General features: G+C 40.6%; 2 protein-coding genes across 5 annotated transcripts; both read left to right on the top strand.

The window, feature by feature from the left end:
* The first annotated feature begins 1,502 nt into the window (after positions 1 to 1,502).
* LOC104434791 (dynamin-related protein 4C) lies at positions 1,503 to 9,057 on the top strand. 4 transcript variants are annotated; one of them, XM_039306244.1, is made up of 3 exons: positions 1,503 to 2,289; positions 2,397 to 2,981; positions 8,136 to 9,057. In XM_039306244.1, exons 1-3 carry the CDS (start codon positions 1,633 to 1,635, stop codon positions 8,883 to 8,885), a joined length of 1,992 nt encoding a protein of 663 aa, XP_039162178.1. In that variant the 5' UTR covers positions 1,503 to 1,632; the 3' UTR covers positions 8,886 to 9,057. The 4 variants fall into 4 exon arrangements, with proteins under 4 accessions (XP_039162178.1, XP_039162176.1, XP_010038237.2 ...); XM_039306242.1 differs by having other exon boundaries at positions 2,397 to 3,235; positions 8,390 to 9,057; XM_010039935.3 differs by lacking the exon at positions 8,136 to 9,057 and having other exon boundaries at positions 2,397 to 3,822.
* A 10,371-nt stretch (positions 9,058 to 19,428) lies between these two features.
* Positions 19,429 to 23,336, top strand: LOC104426785 (CBS domain-containing protein CBSX6). Its single transcript, XM_010039947.3, has 3 exons — positions 19,429 to 20,032; positions 20,244 to 20,604; positions 22,120 to 23,336. The coding sequence occupies exons 2-3, from the start codon at positions 20,258 to 20,260 to the stop codon at positions 23,054 to 23,056; spliced, it is 1,284 nt and encodes a 427-aa protein (XP_010038249.2). The 5' UTR covers positions 19,429 to 20,032; positions 20,244 to 20,257; the 3' UTR covers positions 23,057 to 23,336.
* Positions 23,337 to 23,798: the final 462 nt, after the last annotated feature.

The following is a 23,798-nucleotide window of genomic DNA, read 5'->3' as shown; positions in this document are numbered from 1 at the left end:
TAATATAAGTAATTAATTTTAGAAAAAAATTCTTGAAATTATTTAGTTTTTGCAAAAAAAAAAATGCATTTTTAATGTGATTTTTTCTTTTAATTGGCAACCAATTTTACCTAATAAAAAAATCAATGCACGAGTTGAGAATAATAATATCAAAGACAAATTTGAGGAATTTCTATATAATTCAATATATAGCAATGATGGATTAATGAGCCTATTAATAAGCTATATGAGATGTTATCTAAGGTAACAAGATAAATATAATATCAAATGCAATCAATTAAAAAAATGCCTTATCAAAAAAGATATATACATAATTCTAAGAGATATACGGAATCAACTAAATATCCTAATATTGCTAATAGAACCAAAAAGATTGAGGAAGTTGAACGTAGTCTTCAAAGCAATGAATTGCATAATATTGTAGATAAAATCATTTTGTTGACCACGAGTTTTGTTAAATTTTTCAAAAACTCTATTCTGTATTGAGTTAAAACTTTTAAAACGAAATAGGGAGGGAGGTAGTGTGGAAATGGGCGGACAATAGCAGCTTCTACTCCAACCTTTGAGCCGTTGACTTCACACAACTCCATCGAGGGGTAAAAAATTGTCTGGTCAATGTTCTTTCCTTTCGATTTTTTTTAAAAATCTTTTCAAACAACTCAATTAAAAATTCTTCTCCTTTTGTCAACCCTCAAATTATATATATATTACACACACTTCCAGACTATTTCAAGAAAAATTATTTCTTCACATATTCTTTCTTGACCTCATGTTTTTTCATGTAGATTTTCTTGACCTCCTCCATTATTTGAGGTTTCTTTTTTAAATTAATGTTTGTATTATTTTTAATAATTCAAATTTTTCTAGTGAAGAGGTAATTTAATTTTTAAATAATGTTGGGCCTTGGCCAATCATGCTTTGCATATAGCCTGGTGGCCATCCCTACTGCCGATACTGAAAGGGAACACCGCCCCACCACCACGGTCAACTCCGTGCTGCCGCCACCAAACTCGGCGTTGCCGTGGCCATTGCCACCACTAGACTCAGTGGCCATCGCCGCCACTAGAGCCTTATACTTGGCCACCATGAATACCATTAACCACCACGCCCCAATTCTAATCACCTCCGTTAAAGAAGGAAGAAGCACAATCTCGAGCCAAAAAAAAAAAAAAAAAAAAAGGAGGCCCTTCATGCAAACAATGAAAAGGGAATGGCCATGCGTCGAAACACAAATTCAAGCCAAAAACTCCAGACCCAAAAGTCATTGTTTCAGTTTCTTAAGGTTTATGTTCTCTAAGGTTGAAAAGCCGGAGCATAACGAGGTTTTTTGGCAAACTGTACTTAAAGTTCCTACCCTTAAGGTCTAAGTTTACCCAATGACGTGACTTTGGTACGACAGAATTTTGTCCATTGGTACTTTGCTTCCACATTAAGTTCATAACTTTTGTCATCCACAAATCGAACCTCCTCCATTAAGTCGTCTCATTTGTCCAACGCATGTTACAAGTCTCGTCTCTCCGTAATGAATCCGTAGCTTCACTACTCAATAAGAACGAAATCGTCACTTCACCTCTTTGATTTCACCTATCAAACTCATCCAAAGCAAAAGAAAATTTCGAGAGGCTGCCAACAATGGGTGACGACCAGGCTCTTTTCTGCAGTGAACCCGAACCCAAACCCAAACCCCCGTTGGTTTCCCACGTGCCGCCACTCGTTGCCTCCTACAACGACCGGATGCGCCCCCTGCTTGATGCAATCGACAGGCTGCGAAACCTCATGGTCATGGAGGAGGGCATCCATCTCCCCACCATTGTCGTCATTGGCGACCAGTCCTCAGGCAAGTCGAGCGTCCTCGAGTCCCTCGTCGGCATCAACTTGCCGCGGGGGCAGGGCATTTGCACGCGCGTCCCTCTCATCATTCAACTCCAGGACAGCCCTCAAGCCGATCGCCCTGAGCTCTACCTCGACTTCAATGGCAAAGTCATCCCAACCGAGGAGGAGAACATCGCCAAGGCCATAAATGATGCCACTGACGAGATTGCGGATCATGGGAAGGATGTCTTGAACGCGCCGCTGACTCTGGTCATCAAGAAATACGGCATCCCAGACTTGACCATGATCGACTTGCCTGGAATCACGAGAGTCCCCGTGCACGGCCAGCCTGAGAACATCTACGAGCAGATCTCGGAGATGATCATGGAGTACATAAGGCCTGAGGAGAGCATCATCCTCAATGTCTTGTCCGCGACGGTTGACTTCTCCACTTGCGAGTCCATACGGATGTCGCAAGTAATTATACTCTAGACTCGCTTGGCTCCCACATCAATTGAATACTCGAATAATTTATTTTAACTCAAGGAAATGAGTCTATACGATTATTCGTTTTTGTGCTGCAGATGGTGGATAAGACCGGCAGGAGGACGCTGGCGGTCGTCACAAAGGCTGATAAAGCTCCAGAGGGATTGCTTGAGAAGGTGACGGCTGATGATGTTAATGTAGGGCTTGGCTATGTGTGTGTGAGGAGCAGGATTGGTGCCGAGACCTACGAAGAAGCGAGGCTGGAAGAGGCGAAGCTGTTTGACACACACCCTCTGCTGTGCAAGATCGACAAGTCCATTGTCGGTGTGCCTGTCTTGGCACAAAATCTAACGCAGATTCAAGCCACCATCATTGCCAAGTATTTGCCTGAGATCGTCATGAAGATCAATGACAAGCTGGACGCAAACGTCGCGGAGCTTAAGAGCATGCCCAAGAATCTGTCCTCCATCGAGGATGCGATGATGGCCTTCATGGAGATCATGGGGTTGGCGAAGGAGTCGCTGAGGAAAGTCTTGCTGAGAGGCGAGTTAGACGAGTACCCGGACGAGAAGGGCATGCACTGCCCTGCCAGGCTGGTGGAGATGCTGAACCAATACTACAATGAGCTCCGAAACTACACCGAGAACACCCTGACGACTAACTTCTTGTTGGAGGAAATAGAGGTCTTGGAAGAGGCCAAAGGGATCGGCCTCCCGGACGTCCTCCCTCACACCGCCTTTTCTTTTTGTTTGCAGCAGAAGATGAAGGAGATATCAAGCAAGCTGCCGAGTCTCGTGGTTCGCGTTTGGGACTACATTGAGGGAGTTGTGATTCAGTCATTGATGCGACACTCACAGAATTATCCTCAGCTGCAGTCGTGGGCGAGACGAGTGACGTCCAGTCTTATCAAGAAGATGAAGGGGAAGACGATGAATAGGTTGATGAAGATTGTTGAAATGGAGAAGCTCACTGACTACACTTGCAACCCTGAGTACCTGTTGGAGCGGAACAAGTTGATGGCCCAGCAGGACCATTTCTTTAATTACTACAAAAGCTTGAGCAACATTCACATCGAGGGGTTAGGCACTGTGAATCCAGTCCATCTGCGTAATCACAACCACCAGCTGGTTCGGCAGGCGTTCCATCTGAAGATGAGGATGACCCCATACTGGAAGATTGCGCTGAGGAGGTTTGTCGATACGGTGGCCCTGCATCTGCGGTTCAGTGTGCACAACTTGGTGAACAAGGAGATGGAGAAGGAGATTAGGCGTGAGCTGAGTGGGCCCGGCATCAAGAGGATGATGGAGGAAAAGCCGGAGATGGCGGAGAAGCGCGAGAAGCTGAACAGGAATATCAAGCTGTTGAGGGAGTCTGCGGAGGTGGTGGCCCAGTTCATGAACCGGATCGCTACCGATGGCGATTAATGGCTAATTAGCGATGTTGTTCTGTTTTTCTTTCTTTCTTTTCAGCTTGCGAGGTATTATGAGAGGCAAAGAAATTTATCAGCGTGTTCTTGTTTGGTTAGGTGGATTTTGTGTGGGATTCTACTGAGACTTCAATTAGCCTCCTATGATTAGTTCTTGGTGATGTGCTAGTTAAAATTGGTTTTTAAAACCTTAGAGGCCGTTTGGTTAAGTTTTTATATTAACGGTCTTTATTTATTTTTTAAAGCAAAAATAAACAATATTTCACGTTTAAACATTGTTTGGAATTTGGATGACTACAGATAGAATCGATTATTTCAAATGAAACAAAAGCCAACATAATCTATTATCTTGAAAGCACATATTTCTTGTTTTTTATAATTGGAAAAGTGATTCCATCTGTACATACTTTTAGAGACCAACAACATACTTTGGGATGAACTAAGGGCAAATTTTGACATCAAAAGACTGCAAATCTCTTCTATATAAAATATGCATTTTCGTTCTTCTCCACATGCGCTCATAGAGATTTCTTAAAGCTATTTTCAACATTAATTAGAAAAATAAGTTGTCTTGAAGTTCCTTTTACTTTTTAATTTATAGCTCATTTTTGTAAGTGATAAATTTATGCATATGAATTTATCTTAGTTCTAATATCCGTAGGGCTGATGCTCACAACAATTGTAGTCCTTCCTTTAAACCTTAGTCTTCCATTCACCCAGAACTTGGCTGATTAAACATCACCGCAATAGAAAAGTGGGCCCTTCCCCAGAGCCTCCGAATCAAACTTTTCCTTGCCACGTGCTCCGTTTTATCATAGATTCCCCACACTTCTTTATATGTAAGTATTAAGGTTGAAATGTGTTTCCTTTGTTTATTTTAATTAGTTTGTATTTAGTTTAAATATATAGTTTATGAGCAAAACGTATATGGAATAATAAATAATTAATAAAAAGTATTATTAGTAGTTAAACATGATATATATTATTAAAATGAAAATTATGTAAAATTAGCATTTATTATCAAGCATAACCAAGCGTTGCTTTTTTAATTAAGAAACATTTAAATAAACTAAAAGAAGTGAAATGATTACATTGTTTATGAACAAGAACAAAAACAAAAACAAAAAATTGTATCTAAACGGTATCTTAGTCAATGTTCAATTTCTACATCAATTTTTCTTTTTGTCAAATTAGTCATTCTCCTATTTTTAGAAATAATTTGATCTTTTTAGCTCACATGACAGTCCAACCCAATCGATGCACATTTACTGGGCCACTTATTTGAATAGTCATGTCGGCAATAATGAAGATCGTTTTTGTTGTGACATCCTCATTCCAACCTCAATTTTTAGAATGGAATTGTATCAGCAATCAATCGTCACACAAAATAATCATGAGGATCGATAAACCACGACAGTATCGAAAAGGCCACTTTGGGGTGGAAATTCAATTTCTCATCGACAGGACGTGGAAACTCGGGAAGTTGAAGGCGGCCCATGAGGTCTATGGGCTCTCCTACCCAATTAGGTCTATCATTGCTAAATCTTTACACCGATTGCTTTCAAGTACATGAATAGTGCGTGAATATTGCGCAATCTTAGTAAAATGACCGAAATGCCATTCCACAACTAGGGTGAATTTGGAAAATGGCAAGGTAGGGTGGCACAAGCAAGAAAGGACAACAAATGGAGAACATTTTTTAATATTCATAAATGATGAGAACATTTTTTGTCCATCCATCTATATAAGTGATGTAAGTGATTAATCTTAAGAAAATATTTTCTAAATATATTTTCCGCAAAATGAATGCACCTTAATGTGCTTTCTTTTTAATTTTCTTATGATAGGTGATCGATTTTACCTGACAAATAACAAATCAATGGATCAAAAAGATCAAGGAAAATTGAATTGAATAGTCTTCAGTGTGATGAATAATACTGAGCATAAAATCATTTTGTCGACGACGAAAACAGGCGACTGGTGAGAGACCAGTCCTAATCATTTTTTTGTCGACGACGAATTTTGTAGTAAATAGAGTATAGAAATTTGAGTCGAGCTGGCCCTTAAGCCTATGCTGGGAGGACTGGGAAAAGGTCGGGGAGAGAATTAGAAACAGAATGAGAATAGGAAGAGAGGTGGTGTGGAAATGGGCGGGCACTGATTGCACGCACAACTCCATCATCAAGGGATAAAAGATGTCTTGGTCAATGTTATTTCCATGCAATTAACAATTCTTTACCTTTTGTCCACCCTCAATTCATATTATATAGATACACACACGTCCGAACCATTTCAAGAAAAATCATTTCTTCACATTCTTTCTTGACCTCATGTTTTTCTTCACGTAGATTTTCTCCACCTCCATTATTTGAGGTTTATTTTTTTCATTAATTTTTCAATTATTTTTAATATTTTTTAGCATTATTTTTAATAATTCAATAACACCATTTTAATCTTTTTCTAATAAAATGGCAATTTAATTTTTTTTAAAAATTATTGGGCCTTGGCCAATCATGCTTTGTATTAGCCTAGTGGCCACCCCTACTGCTAATGCTGGAATTGAACACCACCCCACCACCACCAACTCCACGCCTGTGCCGCCAAAATCGGCGCTGCCACAGCCATTGCCACCACCAGACTCAGCCACCGTTGACACTAGAGCCCTATACTCGGCCACCATGAATACTACTTATCACCTAGCCCTAATTGTAATCACCTCCATTAAAGAAGCAAGAGGCTCTATCTTGAGACGAAAAAAAAAAAAAGGAGGCTCTCGATGCAAACAATGAACAGGGAATGGCCATGCCTCAAAACTCATATTAAAGCTAGAAGCTCCCGACCCAAAAGCCGCGGTTTCAGCTTCTTGAGGATTGCGAGGTTATTTGGCAACTGTAATTAAGGTTCCTCCCTTAAAGTCTAAGTTTACACAATGATGTGACTTTGGTATGATAGAATTTTGTCCCCATTAAAGTTCCTAACTTTTGTCCCATCAGCAATACCAAACCCATCCAGGAAGTCATCTCATTGTCCGACGCTAATGAATCCGTAAATTCACTACTCCATGGAACGAAATCATCACTGCACATCTTTGATTTCACCGATCATACTCATCCAAAGCGAAAAAAAAAAAAAATCGAGGGGCTGCAAACAATGAGCAACGACCGGATCCGTCCCCAGCTCGATGTAATCGATAGGCTGCGAAACCTCATGGTCATGAACGAGGGCATCCATCTCCCCACCATCGTCGTCATCGGCGACCAATCCTCAGGCAAGTCAAGTGTCCTCGAGTCCCTCGCTGGCATCAAACTGCCGCAGGAGCAGGGTATCTGCACGCGCGTTCCTCTCATCGTGCGACTCCAAGACAACCCTCAAGCCGATCGCCCTGAGCTCTACCTGGATTTCAACGGCAAATTCGTTCCCACCAATGAGGACGACGTTGCCAAGGCCATTAATAATGCCACCGACGAGATCGCATGTAATGGGAAGGGTGTATCGAACACGCCGCTGACTCTGGTCATCAAGAAATACGGCGTCCCAGACTTGACCATGGTCGACTTGCCTGAAATCACGAAAGTGCCCGTGCAGGGCCAGCCTGAGAACATCTACGAGCAGATCTCGGAGATGATCATGGAGTACATAAGGCCTGAGGAGAGTATTATTCTCAATGTCTTGTCCGCTACCGTTGACTTCTCCACTTGCGAGTCCATAAGGATGTCGCAAGTAAGTATACTCTAGACACGCCAGGCTCCCATACCAATTGAATACTCAATTAATGTATTTTACTCTAGGAAACGAGTCTATAAAATAATTTTATTTTGCGTTTCAGATGGTGGACAAGAGCGGCGAGAGGACTCTGGCCGTCGTCACAAAGGCTGATGAAGCTCCGGACAGCTTGCTGGAGAAGGTGACGGCTTATGATATCAATATAGGGCTTGGTTATGTGTGTGTGAGGAGCAGGATTGGTGACGAGACCTATGAAGAAGCGACGCTGGAAGAGGCGAAGCTGTTCGACACGCACCCTCTGCTGTGTAAGATTGACAAGTCCAACGTTGGTGTGCTTGCCTTGGCACACAAGCTGACGCAGATTCAAGCCACCATCATTGCCAAGTATTTGCCCCAGATCGTCATGAAGATCAACGACAAGCTGGAAGCAAACGTCGCCGAACTTAAGAGGATGCCTGAGAATCTGTCCTCGGTCGAGGACGCCATGATGGCCTTCATGGAGATCTTAGGGTTGGCGAAGGAGTCGCTGAGGAAAGTCTTGCTGAGAGGCGAGATAGACGAGTACCGTGACGAGAAGGACATGCACTGCACTGCCAGGCTGGTGGAGATGCTGAATCAATACTACGATGAGCTCCAAAAAAGCACCGGGAGCAACTTGACGGGTAGCTTCTTGTTGGAGGAAATAGAGGTCTTGGAAGAGGTTAGAGGGATTAACCTCCCGGACGTCCTCCCTTCCACCGCCTTTCTCATCCTTTTGCAGCGGAAACTGAAGGGGATATCCAGCCAGCTGCCGGGTTTTGTGGTTCGAGTTTCGGACTGCATTGAGGGAGCTGTGATTCGGGTGTTAATGCAACACTCAGAGAATTACCCTCAGCTGCAGTCGTCGACGAGACGAGCAACGTCCAATCTGATCAACAAGATGAAGGGGAAGATGGCGAATAGGATGGCGAAGATTGTTGAAATGGAGAAGCTCACTGACTACACTTGCAACCCTGAGTACCTGTTGGAACGGAACAAGTTGATGACCCAGCAGGACACGTTCGTGAACAAGTATTTAATATCGTACAGCATTGACCTCCAGGGGATGGGGAATGTCAGCGTGAGCCATCTGTGGAGTCGCAACCAGCAGCTGATTCGGCAGGCGTTCGATCTGAAGATGAGGATGACCGCATACTGGAAGATTGTGCTGAGGAGGTTTGTGGACTTGGTGGCACTGCATCTGCATTTCAGCGTGCAGAACCTGGTGAACAAGGAGATGGAGAAGGAGATTCGGGGTGAGCGGATGGGGCGCAGCATCAAGAGGATGATGGAGGAAATGCCGGAGGTGGCGGAGAAGCGTGAGAAGCTGAACAGGAGCATCAAGCGGTTGAGGGAGTCTGCGGAGGTGATGGCCGAGTTCATGGACCGGATCGCTACCGACGGCGACGACAATGATTAATTAGCGTCATTTTACTGTTTTTTCTCTTTTTCTTTCTTTTTGGCTCGTGAGGGATTATGTGAGGAAAAGATATTTATCAGCGTGTTCTTGTTTGGTTAGGTGGTTCTGTGTGGGATGCTACTGGACTTCAATTAGCTTCCTATGGTTAGCTCTTGATGATGTACTAGTAAGTTAAAATAGGTTTCTAAAAACTTAGAGGCCGTTTGGTTAAGTTTACATGTCAATAGTGTTTATTTAATTTTGAAAGCAAAAATAGACAACTTTTCATGTCAATATACTATTTTCATGTCAACTTTTCATGTCTTGAAAGCACAAAGCTTTTTGTCTTTTGTAATCGGAAAAGTGATTATGCCTATATATAATTTTGACTTTTTTTTTCTGTATATAATTATGGAGGCCAAAAACATACCTTTAGTTTAAATGAGGGTAAATTTTAATGCCAAAAGACTGCAAAACTCTTCCATATAAAAGAAGATACGATCGAGTGACAGTCTTTAATTTTTTGGAGAATTTGGATCACAAAAAACTAAATAATAAATAATTATAAATTGTTTTGGGGTTTAATGTTATAAGAATTTGTAACTCACAATAAGTTATTGTTTTGAAAGTAGTCTAAAGCCTATTATGCTAGCAAAGTTCATATAAAGATGTGCATTTTCATTCTTTTTTGCGTGCACTCATCGAGATTTCTTAAAGCTAATTTCAATATCAATTAGAAGAATAAGTTGTCTGGAAATTATTTTTTTATTTTTAATTAATAGCTTGATTTGTAAGTGATAAATTTATGTATATGAATTCATCTTGGTTCTAAAATATGTGGGGCTAGAGTTCACAACAATTGAAGTACTTCTTTTAAACCTTAGTGTTCCATTCGCCCAGAACTGGGGTTATTAACCATCGCTACGATAGAAAAGTGGGCCCTTCCCCAGGGCTTTTGAATCAAGCTTTTCCTTGTCATATGCTCCTTTTTATAATGTCTTTTAATAATGTACATGATGAATAATGTATTATATACTCCTCACACTTTTTTACATGTAAGTATATTAAAATGTGTTTCTTCTACTTATATTATTTAGTTGTATTTAGTTTATATATCTAGTTTGTGAGTGAAACGTACTATGGAATAATAAATTAAAAAAAAAAAAGTATAATTAGTAGTTATACATATGATAAGTATTATTTAAATGAAAATTATGTTAAATTAACATTTATTGCTGATATCTAAATTTGACGTTCTATTTAGTAATTTATTACATAGAAAAATAGGGATCGACCCCGACTCCTAAACAAAAGTAATAAGTAAATTGCATTTAGATAATGGGGGCATTTGCATTAGGCCAATAGTTGCATTTGCATTGGACCAATGGCGTCAGGGCTCAAGCGAGTAGTTTTGAACTCAATTGACATGGGGGAGGAGATTTGGTCAAGCCCATTATCGCTCAGGTAGCTGAAATTCAAGGCAATTAGGCCTTAAAGATGAATGACTAGAGCCCATATTGAACATGTGAAATTAAAAATAAAAAATAAAAAGGAGAAGGCGCCGGGGGGGTGGGGGTAGGGAGGGGGAGATAATCTTGGTCAAAAGGAGATAATCCATGAAGATTCGCTGTATCACGAAATCGTGGAGGATCAAGAACAAAAATATAAAAAGCAAGACTGTTTCTCTCTTTGATATAAAGACAAATCAGGAATGAAGAGATTGGCCAGAGGAAGTAAGAGGGAAAGAAATGAATGAAGCAAGTTCTGCGGCCACACTCCAAAAGCCCGGTTCGAGCATCCCAGCAACTGCTCGTCATCGGTAGCCAGCCGAGTGCGGCGATCACTGCAGAGTTCTCGTGGGACTTTCGTCATGACCAGCAGCTATCCTAGCAGGCCTGAGCCCGTCTAGATCAGTTTGTTATTACGACTTGTTTTCTGTGTCTAGCTTGCTTCGTCGTGCCCAGCCAATTCGCATCTCTCTCTGGCGAGCACTGGAGCCAGTCCGCCGAGCCTACGCTTCACCGACACACCACCAAACTTCCCCCCGGTACACTCGCGTCTTCATCGTTGCTGTGGTCTTTCACGGACGCCACTGTCCAGATCTGGTATTATTCCTACCAGCAGTGACGACGATTCTTTCGTAGGTTTTCTTTGGTGCTTCCAGGTGCACAAGTTCACAAGCCATCCCTGGCTGCACTCTACCGTGACCAACCTGTCGCAGACCATTACCATGTTCGGTGAAGTCCCTCCGTGAGCCGTGTCCGCTACCGTCATAACTGTTAAATTATGTTTCGGGTTTGATCATTTGCAAGACACGATTCGCTGGACTCTTGAAGCTACACAAAAGAGGAAATAGGAAAAAAAAAAAAAGGTTTCCTCTTTGCTACGGAAGCCTGCGGAATCCAAAATGTGGAAGATGAAGTCCTCTGCACCTTTGGCGTGAAGATGAAGTCCATGGAGGCAAAACGTGGTGGGCCCAGGTCAAACTTTGACCTAGGCACACAAGTATAAAAACAGAAATTTGTTGCCGGTCTTCTTTCCCCGTACGTAAAAGAAGCCGCCGAAGCCCTACAAAAGCATAATAGAAAGGAGCCGCACGTCCACGCAAGCCACAAGAAGCTTTCCAAAGGAATGCGGAGATTTACGTATGTGGACCAAAGACGAACACCAGAGTTTTTGATTTTGGCGTATGTAGAGCATTTTGTTTTGAGTTTGAATGCGCGGTAATTTTATACTGTGAGTTTATATCCAAGTAAGTTGTTTATTTATAAACACTTTGAATTTTGGGTTAAATTCAGGTGTGAGAAACACTTGAGCGTGTGAGTGATTATAAACTTTGATTCTCCGATTATAGTGAATTATTTGTTGCTGGCTCTCCCTGTGGATGTAAATACTGATATTCAGACCGAACCACATAAATTTCTCGTGTTCTTATTATTTCTTGTTTATTTTTCTGGCGATTTCGCATTGACGTAAATTGCAAGATCCTATCATTTCCGCGTATCATATTCCAACAATTGGTATCAGAGCTTGGGGTTGGATTTCTTGATTGTGATTTGGAGCTTTAGCTTGTCTGATTATTATCTGGAAATTCTTTTAGCTTGTCTGATTATTATCTGGAAATTCTATTATTGCAATTATGTCTGAGAGGAAATCTGAAATTGAAAAGTTTCACGGGAGCAACAACTTTGTGTTATGGAGTATCAAGATGCGAGTTTTATTCACAACCCAAAGTTTGGCCAAGGCATTGGATGATAAAGATGAGTTGCCAATTATAATGAAATCCTTTGAGAGGGTAGAACTAATGGAAAGAGCAAAGAGCACAATCTTGCTTAATTTGTCGGATGAGGTCTTAATAGAGATTGATGAGGAGAAGGATGCCGTAGCATTATGGGCAAAACGCACTCTATGTGAAGAAATGTTTGAACAATCACTTGTACATATTGAAGAAGATGTTTCAATTTAGATATATTGAAAATACGTCTATCATAATCCACTTGGATGAATTTAATAAATTCATGATGGATTTGAAAAACATCGGTAAGATACTTAATGATGAAGAACATAGCATGATGTTGTTAGCCTCTTTATTAGAGTCATAGGAGTACTTTACTAATTTACTATTGCAGGGACGTACTACAACTACCTTAGAAGAGGTAAAGTCCGCCTTATTCTCTAAAAAGTGGTAGAGAAAGTTGCGAGATGACGGTCTGGCGCAAAGAGTAGCGCAAGCACTGACAATTCGGGATAGAGAACAACATTGAGGGCCTAGTAACAGCAGAGATAAAAGCATATTGAAATCATGCCATAGAAAATCCAAGGAACACGTGAAGTGCTTTGAATGTCACGAGGAGGGGCACATTAGGAGAGATTATCCAAAGCAGAGGAATAAAGTTGATAGACAGAATGCCACAAGCAGTATGGCAAACATTGCCGAAGGGAGCAATAATAATGCAGAAATTGTTTTATGTGTGACTACTACTTCGTCAGGAGACGAATGGCTGCAGATGGTGGTAAGGTTCTTTTGGGGAATAATGCAGTCTGTAAGACTGTGGGGATAGGGACAATTCGGATTCGAATGCACGATGGGATAGTGCACACATTGACAAATGTGAGGCATGTACTGGAACTCAAGAAGAACCTTATTTCTCTGGGGACACTTGATGACATCAGGTGTAAGTACACTACTGAAGGTGGAGTACTGAAGATCTCTCGAGGTGCCACGACAGTGATGAAAAGGAAAAAAAAGTAAATACTCTCTATCATTTACTAAGAGAGACCATGACCGGAACCGTTGCAATTTGATCAGGTGAGTCAGACTCTAACTTGACTCAGTTATGACATATGCGTTTAGGGCACATGAATGAGGCAGATATGACAATGTTGAGTGAAATGAGATTGTTGAAGGATTAGAAAATAGGGAAGCTGAACTTATGTGAGCATTGCATCTTTAAGAAGTAGCACCGAGTTAAGTTTACTACAGATATTCATTTAACCAAACGACCAGTTGAATATATTCATTCAGATGTCTAGGACCCGTCTTCAGTTCCTTCGAAATAAGGTGCCCGATATATGTTGACATTTATCGACGATTATTCGAGGAAGGTATGCATATACTTTCTAAAGCATAAATACGAAGTGTTTGATCGGTTCAAGAAATTTAGGACATTGATTGAGAAGCATCGGATAAACAAATCAATTGCCTAAGGACCGATAATGTTATGGAGTTCTGTGGTAAATATTTTATTGAATTCTATAAGAAAGAAGGTATTGTGAGACACCGTACAGTACCTAGGACACCACAACAGAATGGCGTGACAACGGAAGAACAGAACTTTGCTTGGCAAGCTCGATGCATGCTTTCACATGCAGGACTTGACAAGGAATTTTGGGCCAAGGCAGTGAACATGGCATGTTATCTGGTTAATAGATCTCAATCATCTGCTATCGAATGGAAGACTCTTGAGATAGTATGGTCGGGGAAACCTGTTGATTATTCCGGATTACGTATATTCGGATGTCCTGCGTATGCTCATGCGAGTGATGGTAATCTTGAGCTAAGAGCGAAAAAGTGCATATTTCTGAGTTATGCACATGGGATGAAAGGTTACCGGTTGTGGTGCACTAATCCCAGATCACCCAATTTTCTAATCAGTAAAGATGTGATCTTTGAGAAGACTGCAATGTTTCAACAAAGAAGTTCTAAGACACAACCAACAAAGAAGACAAATCATGGTATCATTAGTAAAGTAAAGCTTCAGGTGAAGACTCCGGAGACCTCGAAGGAAATAGAAGTTGAGATTGCAGATGAAGCCACAGTTCCTAAAGTCAGTGATAGTGAACAACCAACAAAGCCGCAACACACTATAGTCGCAGATAAATAGAGAAGGCAAATTAAATCATCGGTATGTTATGGTTATATAGATATTGCTTATGCATTGACTGTAGGTGATGAGGTGGAGACGGATGAACTTTCGTTTTACTTTGAGGCGATGGTTAGTTCGAAGTCATCACAGTAGCTAGGGCCTATGAGTGAAGAGATAGAATCACTCTATCGAAATTAGACATGGGAGCTGGTCAAAGTACCCAATAGCCAAAACATTATCGGAAGTAAATGGGTCTTTAAACGGAAAGAGGGTATTACCGGTGTCGAGGCAGGGAGGTATAAGGTGAGACTTGTGGCGAAGGGATATACACAACGTGAGGGCATTGACTATAATGAGGTGTTCTCTCCCCTGGTAAAACATATTTCAATTCGTGTTTTAATTGCCTTAGTTGCTTCGTAGGATCTCGAGTTAGAGCAACTAGATGTGAAAACTGCATTTCTTCACGGTGAGTTGGAGGAACAGATTTACATGAGACAACCAGAGGGATTTGCTATTCCGAGTAAGAAAGATCATGTTTGCTTGTTAAAAAAATCTTTGTATGAGCTGAAACAGTCTCCTAGGCAGTGGTATAAACATTTTAATGCTTTTATGATTGGTCAAGACTATTCAAAAGTCATATGGATAGCTACGTTTATTTTAAGAGATTGGAGAATGGTTCTTTGATTTATGAACTCTTATATATTGATGATATGTTGATAGCAGCTAAGAATATGTCTGATATTGATGTATTGAAGATGTAGTTAAATGCTAAATTTGAGATGAAAGATTTAGGTGCTACAAAGAAAATATTGGGTATGGAGATTTTGCGTGACATGGCTACAGGAGTTTTACATCTATCTCAAAAGAAATATATTGATAAGATCGTGGCACGTTTTAATATGTAGTTAGCAAAATATGTAAGTACACCTTTAGTGAAGTACTTTAAACTTTCAAATAAATTATCACCGCAGATTGAGGAGAAGGAGGAGCCTATGTCCCATGTTCCTTATTCTAGTGCCGTGGGAAGTATTATGTATGCTATGGTGTACACTAGACCCGATATTTCACAAGCTATGAGCGTGGTTAGTCACTATATAAAGCGTCATGGTAAAACTCATTGGGAAATTGTGAAGTGGATCCTCAGATATTTAAAGGGGACAACATACGTGGGTATAGTGTACTAGAGGGATAGCAATGGTAGTGAGACCACTGTTTTTGTGGATTCAGATCACATCGGTGACTTGGATGATTGCAAGTCTTTAGCAAGGTATGTGTTTACTCTAGCAGGTGGTACAGTTAGTTGGAAAGTGTCCTTACAGGATCATATTGCCTTGTCTTCGACTGAGGCAGAGTACATGGCATTAACCTTTGTAGCGAAGGAGGCGATATGGTTACAAAGTTTGCTCTCGGACTTTGGTTTAAAACAAAAAAGTGTGGATATATACTGTGATAACCAAAGTGCGATATATTTGGCGTATAATCCAATTTATAACGAGCGAACAAAACATATCAACATCAGGTATCATTTCATCCGAGATGTTTTAGTTAAGGGTAATGTTATTGTAAAAAAAATCGTTACAATAAATAATCCGGCAGACATGATGACTAAGTCTGTTCCTTTGGCGAAGTTTAAGCTCTGCTTGAGCTCTATTGGCGTTTGTGGAGAGTGAGCGCCCGTCAGGGCGTTGGGAGAGTAGCATGAATGATGAGTACTATAACTTGGCTTCAAATATTGAACCAAGGTAGAGAATTGTTAAATTATGTCTCGAGTTTGAGCGTTTGCAAAACGTAATTCGCTGGACTCTTGAAACTGCACAAAAGTGGAAATAAAATAAAAAAAAGGGAGCAAAGTTTCCTCTTTGCTGTGGAAGCCTACGGAATCCGAAACGTGGAAGATGAAGTCTTCTACACCTTTGGCGTGAAGATGAAGTCCACATGTGGAGACAAAACGTGGTGGGCCCAGGTCAAACTTTGACCAGGGCAAGTTTGACCTGGGCACACACGTATAAAAACAGAAATTTGTTGTAGGTGTTCTTTCCCCCTATGTAAAAGAAGCCGCCGAAGCCCTACGAAAGCATAACAGAAAGGAGCCGCACGTCCATGCAAGCCACACCAAGCTTTCCAAAGGAATGCGAAGATTTACGTATGTGGACCAAAGACGAATGTCGGAGTTCTTGATTTTGGCGTACGTAGAGCGTTTTGTTTTGAGCTTGAACATGCGGTAATTTTGTGCCGTGAGTTTTTGTTCAAGTAAGTTGTTTATTTATAAATACTTTGGATTTGTGGTTAAATTTAGGTGTAGGAAACACTTGAGCGTGTGAATGATTGTAAACTATGATTCTCCAATTATAGTGGATTATTTGCTGCTGGCTCTCCTCGTGGACGTAGGTATAGATACTCGAACCGAACCACGTAAATTTCTGATGTTCTTATTATTTCTCGTTTATTTCTCTGGCAATTTCACATTGATATAAATTGCAAGGTCCCGTCGTTTCCACGTATTATATTCCAACAATACCACCGCTAGTCAAGCATCACCAACCGTGAGCACCACTGGCCACCCGCCACGTTATCCATTGTCCGTTGATTCAAATTTGGCAAAAATCTTATCAAAATTTTATTCAAATTTTTCGTTGCCTAATTTGAAACATTGTTTTCTAACGTTTCCATTAGAATTTATTTCCTAATTCACAACTATATATGATTTTTGATTCAATCTATAATGCTTTAGATAGAATTATGAATTAGACATCGTCAATGATTGAACAGAATCGCAGAACATATTGTTTCTAATTAAATAAAAGAAAACCCAAAAAGAGATTTAAGTGAAATTTTATGATAATTAGAAATCATAATATGTGTTTCTAATTAATATTTGTTGTAGATGCTTGCGTTTGCATGGAGGTAAGTGTTTCTTGCCCATACTTGCAATTTATTTATTGCTTTTATTATCGAGTATTTAATAATGATTACGCATTCACATGATCATCTTACAAGTTAGAGAAAATGTTAAAATCAATCAAAGTTACCTAATAAAATATTTTTCAAAATAAAAGAGAAAATGTACGAAAATGGCGTTAGAGTTATATAGTATAATCAAATTCATGAATTTATAATCTTTAGTTCGTAGGGGTAAAATAACTTCCGATACTTTGTCGTGTTTTTAATCGATCTATCAAAAAACTGATTGATGACGACTCTAATATGAAAGTTATTTGCATGTTAAGAATTTGATAGAGCTTGAGAGAACCGAGTTAAGTCTAGACTCAATAATCTATTAGTCGAATCTTTGGATGGTTCACCCAAGGTTGAGACAATTATCAAGCTCAACCAATCGTTGATTTTTTTAATAAAGAAGCATTTAAAAATAAATAAATGATTTCCTTGTTTATAAATAAAAAACAAAAATAAACGCATATTAACGGCACCTTAGTCATTGCTTCATTTGGACATTAAATTTCTTTTGTCAAATCAGTCCTTGTCCTATTTGATCGGAAACAATTTGATCCTTGTAGCTCACATGAAAATCCAACCCAATCAATGCGCAATTTACTGACAGGCCAACGTTAGCAATAATTAATAAAAGGAGGACTCCTAATTTTTTCAAAGCAACTAAAACGATTCTTTTAACCTACCCCACCAGCACCATGAGTGCGGCTAGCTCTCATCGTTACCTCATACAGGAACTTGCTTGCCCTCATCTAGATCTGAGCAAGGAGCAAGAACCCTTGCGCTTGGTGGTGGCGCAAGGCACAACCACATGCCCCCACCGAGCTAGGGTCAATTTCATGAGATCCGATTGACCCTTGTTGGCAAGCGATGGCACCAGTGCATGAGGGCTCTTGCTCATTGTGAGGGCCCGTGGCTCTCCCACTGCCGCTAGGAGGCCTGGCCACCCTCACCATGACCTTGTCAAAGATTGTCGGCCCTCACCGTGTAATTGGAGAGATGGCAATTCCTTTCTTCTCTTGTCACATACTCTTATTTATGGTAATAATGTTATTAAATGTCTATTAGTAGTGCAAATTATAATTTATAGAATAAGTTGGATCAAAAGCGAAATATTGGTAAAAAAAGATGAAAATAAAATAAAATTATGGGGACATCCATTAACCATATTTTAAAGTACAAAGACATCTAGGAACAAGTTATGTTTTGCCCTATCTTTGGTTGGAGCATAATCCATTAATTTGGGAGTTCCAGACACAAGCATCTCCAACATTTATTTTAAGCCAAATCGGAGGCGCCAAATCGGAGGATTGACCGGAGCTGGAAAGGATTTTCTCCAAGTCGAAAAGGGGAAAAAAAATGATCCGATTAGTCATATTCTCATTCCAAGAATTAGGATCGGGGGCGCCACCTCGTGCATGGAAAATCTTTGGATAAACCAGAGTTGTAGGCCCGTGGACAAAAGATTTAGGCTCGAAATATACAATAAGCCAAGGAACCAAATGAAATAATTTTGCTTAAAAATATTTATGACATGTCTGGTAATCAGCCAATTATTGGCTATTCTTATTTTTTTATTCCTCAAAACAAAAACAAAAAATAATAGAAATCCATTTAATAATATCAATTAATTTTTCTATCCCTATGAATAAACTCGTTTTCGAGAATGTATTTAGAATAGAATTAATAAGTAGAAAAAGTTACTTTTTTATTTTTTGGGAACAATTTTAAAATCAAGTCATTTTCTTTCTTTCTTTTCTTTTTCTTTCTCATCTAGTGGATTATTTAAAATCTCAAAAATTATTTAAAATTTTAAAAATTTTACACTATAAAAAAATTGAGAATCATATCAAATACCCTCCCGTTCTTTTTTTTTTTTTTTTTTAATTTCAAGAATAGAAATTTCGTACAATTATCAAACATATTCAAATGCTCGAAATTGCTTCGAGAAATAAAATTAAAAATCTAATTTTGAATGGAAACTATTATCGAGTAGAACGGTCTCATAGATCAAAGATCATCATATTTTTTATGGAATTGTTGAGATATCGAGATGTGTTATCAACTATAAATTTTTTCCCTCGATGATTCTAAGAAATAATTAACTTTTCCCAAAGTTTCAAAATGCGGGGGGGAAAGTGTATGCGCTTTAAATTCCTGGAAAGATGGGATTCCCATTCTTTCTCCCGACAAAAACCAAAGGCGAAAAGGAAACCTAATAAATAAATAAAAGAGCCCACATGATGCATTCCGGCATTGATGATTGATGTCTCTCAATCTTCCAGTCTCCTCCACAATCTCTCTCTCTCTCTCTCTCTCTAGAGCTCTGGCAGCCATCAGCCTTGTCACCTTCCCCTCTCCTCTCTCTCCTCCATGTCGGGATATGCAGGAATATTAGGGGAGCGGCGCTGATTCGATCCCCTCGGGTAGGGAAAAAAGCCTTGTTGTGTTTGACCGGGTGATGGGCCTTCGCTCTACCCTCCTCCTGCTCCTCCTCCTCCTCCTCCTCCAATGGCGAAATCGTCTCTCCTGCTGATCGATCCGATTCTGCCCATCACCGGCATCAACCTCCTCCTCATCCTCCTCCACTCCCTCTTATAACTCGTGCTCTCCCGCCGGTTCTTCCGGCACGCGCCCCCGACTTCCCCTTCCCCTACGAGGTTCTTGGGTCGATCCCGTTTCTCCGGGAGGGTCCCCTTTGCAGAAAAAGCCGCTCGTTTCCCCCGCCACCGCGATTTTCTTGGCGACCCAGAAAACGCGGGAAGGTTTGATCCGATAAAGTTCGAATCTTTCGCCCCCGTGGTCCGTACATCTCGCCGATCCGTTATTTCCTTTGGCTTCGATTCCGCTCAGGTAGGTCCCCGTGGGTTTTTTCTTTCCGTGATGCGACTCTCCGTAAGTTCTTTAGGGATATTCTGTACTTTCTTCGGCTTCTTTTGGAGCAGATAAAAGATCGGGATTGCATCTGGGTGTTCGTGTGCCATTTGTGGGTGTTTTTTTATATTTAATTTCGTGTGATTTGAAAGGGGACTAAGGAAATTAGGTGAATTTGTCTGTGTCTTAGATTGATTGGTTGCGATGGCCTCGGTGTTTATATACCATGTGGTTGGCGATTTAACTGTGGGGAAGCCTGAGCTGGTGGAGTTCGTCGAGACGGACACAATCGAGTTGGCGATAGCGGCGATTGGTGAGTCGACGGAAGGAGGGATACCCGTGTGGAAGAGGAGATTGTTGCCTGGAAGTGTGGTCGAGAGCGGTGAGATGAGGCAGCAGAGGTTTGTGGGTATCTTGGATTCTCTTGACATTGTCACTTTTTTGGCGAGGAGTGAGTGTTTGCAAGATCAGGAGAGAGCCATGAAGACCCCTGTGTCTGAGGTTGTTGTCCCCAGTAGTTCTTTGCTGAGATTGGTTGATCCTGGAACAAGGTTAGATCTCCTTTTGGCTCACTGGCGTCATTATTTTCCTGGATAGTCGTAGTCATTGGTTTAATCATGTTATGTTTGCATTGTTAATTCTTTTTGGGATTGGCAGGGCTGATCTTTTTTATTATCTTTTTTTTTTTTTAATTTTCTGTATCCTTAATGATGGTGGCAAGCATTAAGGGAAATTGTGCGTTTCAGTGTACTCCTTGTTGCCTTTTATTAGTGTGAGAATCTAGCTGGTTCTGTTGCATTAGCTTATGATCAACACACTCTAGAGTGAGTGCATAATGTGTTGAAGCCGTTTGGCCAGCATTTGACTTCCTGAGATTTGTGGTCTGAACTTCTTAAAAAAAGAAAAGTCTCATCTCCTAGTTAATTTGACTAGCTATATCTGATAAAAATGTGCGCTCTTCCTACCGTGAGATGGTGATATTTGGCGTAATATTGATAAGTGTGAACTGAGTATAAAGTTTTTATAATTTTGAGCTGCCTTAAACTAATGAGAATAATCCACAGGATTATTGAGGAATGGGTATGTTTTTGAAAGCATGGTTTGTGGTAGTTCTACGTTAATATGTGGATAAAGGGAACATATCATGTGACTAGATGAAGGTTTTGCTCTTGGGTGTGAGCATGAAAGAAAGATGGGACAACTGTTTACTGGAGATGGTTTGTGGAGATGCAACTGTAGACCGTCCAAAAGTGGTTAGAGTTTTGGTAAGCCTAAGATAATATGGGTAACTGTAAAGAAGAATTTAGGAGGTTATTGTACTAGATAAAGAGTGAATAGCTCCAGAGGCAACTTGGTTTTTTGGCTCTCAAGGTAGATATAGTGGGCGCTTGTCTCAGTAATTTTTATAGCCTGATAGGAGAATAGGTCATCCAGTTGACTTCTTCATGATTTTCCCCATTTAAGGCCTAGCCTGTTCCGAAGTGAACAAGCCCGGAAATATATGGGACGGGCTAAATCTGATCTCTTGATCAGGCTTGAGATGACCTGGCCCAGATTTTTTGGGCCAGGCTAACTTCATGGTAAAAAGCCCCACAATCCCCTCCCCCCGCAAAAAAATAAATAAATAAATAAAATAAAATAAAATAAAATCACCCCTAGTGTTCCATTGGGTTTATTGATACTAACCCCTGAGGGAAAAACTGTTCTCAGTGGATCTAATTTCAATAAGAGATCTCTTCCTTTCTAATAGTTCTGAGTTTTCACTTGCATGGGAGAGCACCATAATGCAGTTTTAATTATTGTTACGCGTGTGGAAAAGGATGGAGGAAAAGAGAACTTTTGTTCATTGATGAGGACTTGCATATGTTCCCAGTGATTACCCTTGTCACGATAAATCTTTACTATACTTGAGGAGTCATCTGGTTCAATCTTGAGAGCATGAAGTAACCTTTTTGAAGGATCAGTTGCTTACTGCTTCATATGTAATCTAGATATATACTAGTAATCGGTGATGAGATAGCCTGTTCCATTGAGGAATTCTTGACTTTTGTTCTTTTGGATGGAAGACTGATTGATGCACTGGAGATGACAAAGCAGGGAGTGAAGCGTCTTCTTGTCCCGAAGAGCACTGTGTGGAGAGGCATGAGCAAAAGATTCTCAATTTTGTACAATGGCAAGTGGCTTAAGAACAACAGCAGCAGCAATCTTGCTGTCAATACCAACCGGCCTTCCTCATCTTCCACAACCTTTATCCGTGACAAGTTTTGTTGCCTTTCCAGAGAAGACATCCTTAGATTCCTCATCGGTTGCCTAGGTGCACTCGCGCCATTGCCCCTTTCTTCCATCTCATCCCTTGGAGCTGTCAATCCTAACTACAGTTCTGTGGATGCCTCTTCACTGGCCATCGAAGTGACTGGGAAGCGACCTCAAGACCCCAGAGCGCTTGCTGTCGTGGAGAATTCACCAGACGGCGAACACAAGATAATTGGTGAGATTTCAGCCTCGAGACTGTGGAAATGTGACTATGTTGCCGCAGCATGGGCTTTAGCCAATCTCTCTGCTGGTCAGTTTGTGATGGGGGTTGAAGATAATGTGACTCCAAGGTCACTGCCTGAAATTCAAGTCAACAACTCAAAAGTTGGACCCAGTAATGGTATGGCCAATGGAGTTGGGTCAAACCGACTGAGGAAGTTCAGCAGTAGGAGCATTGGGTTCTTCAGCAACCCAACAAGCACGAGTTTTGGCGCTAGTAGGAGCATGTATAGGGGAAGAAGTGCACCCTTGACATGTAAGGTCACGAGTTCATTAGCTGCAGTAATGGCTCAAATGTTGTCTCATAGGGCCACTCACGTGTGGGTGACCGAGTCTGAGAGTGAAGACATACTAGTCGGGGTGGTGGGTTATGCGGACATTCTGGTTGCTGTGACGAAGCAACAACCACCTAGTATTCCATCAAATCGATCTGTCGAAGGACTTGCAACAGGATCAGAGATTCAGAGCTGATTACAGCTTTATGCCGTACCTTTTTTCGTGGGTATAGACTGTATGTACCGGTATATTGTTAATGTGATTCTTCTTTATGAACTTAATTTCAGTGTCGTTTATGGAGGGGGGACAAAAGGACCTCCAGGGTTTTGGGGGCCTAAAAGTTTGCTTGAAATAGAAGCTTTTGAGAACTTAAGATTGGTTGGTTTGTCACCTAAGTGATTGAGAATGTCATAGCAAAAGAAATTGGTGTTTACTTGAAGACTGTTTTTATCTGATTGAGAAATTTGTTTCCTTATTGCAATTTTTGTATTCTTGGATTGCTTTCGTATTATTTGTGTAGTGTGTGCGATTGCATTGGGATTTCAGTTACATTGTATGTATTTTGATCGGATTGGACACAATTGAGAGGAACACTATAATCGTATCGAAAATGTAGGCTGTTGTATCAAAGGAACACTCTTAAAGAAGGATTCAATATTACTGGTATGGTTTAGAAATGAAGACGATTTCTTAGGAAAAACATACTATCAAGTTAATATGGAATTAGAGATGGACCGGAGAATCAAAACAAAACGCTCCATCTTAATGGACAAAGTATCATACGAGACAGACTTTGTTTCGAAGAGTCCCGGAGATGTAATTCACCTTGTCTCTCATTGCCTTTTCAGCTGTTGAGTTCAATATTACTTTAGGCCTACTGCTCATATGCCGGGCCAAGCCAAGTTGGGTTTAATTGTGCTTCCCAACCTATCCATTC

This window comes from Eucalyptus grandis, chromosome 2 (genome assembly GCF_016545825.1).
Source record: "Eucalyptus grandis isolate ANBG69807.140 chromosome 2, ASM1654582v1, whole genome shotgun sequence".
NCBI classification, from domain to species: domain Eukaryota; kingdom Viridiplantae; phylum Streptophyta; class Magnoliopsida; order Myrtales; family Myrtaceae; genus Eucalyptus; species Eucalyptus grandis.
The sequence above is the reverse complement of the archived record's forward strand: the minus strand, read 5'-3'. Positions and strand labels throughout refer to the sequence as shown.

What these genes read in the sequence shown, in the direction of transcription:
- LOC104434791 (XM_039306244.1), top strand. Translation starts at nt 1,633, where the DNA reads ATGGGTGACGACCAGGCTCTTTTCTGCAGTGAACCCGAACCCAAACCC. An exon ending in AGTCCATACGGATGTCGCAA is followed by an intron (nt 2,290 to 2,396) that starts GTAATTATACTC and finishes TTTGTGCTGCAG; the next exon opens with ATGGTGGATAAGACCGGCAG. An exon ending in TCTTGTTGGAGGAAATAGAG is followed by an intron (nt 2,982 to 8,135) that starts GTCTTGGAAGAG and finishes GAGGAAATAGAG; the next exon opens with GTCTTGGAAGAGGTTAGAGG.
- LOC104426785 (XM_010039947.3), top strand. Translation starts at nt 20,258, where the DNA reads ATGGCCTCGGTGTTTATATACCATGTGGTTGGCGATTTAACTGTGGGG. An exon ending in TTGGTTGATCCTGGAACAAG is followed by an intron (nt 20,605 to 22,119) that starts GTTAGATCTCCT and finishes TTTGGATGGAAG; the next exon opens with ACTGATTGATGCACTGGAGA.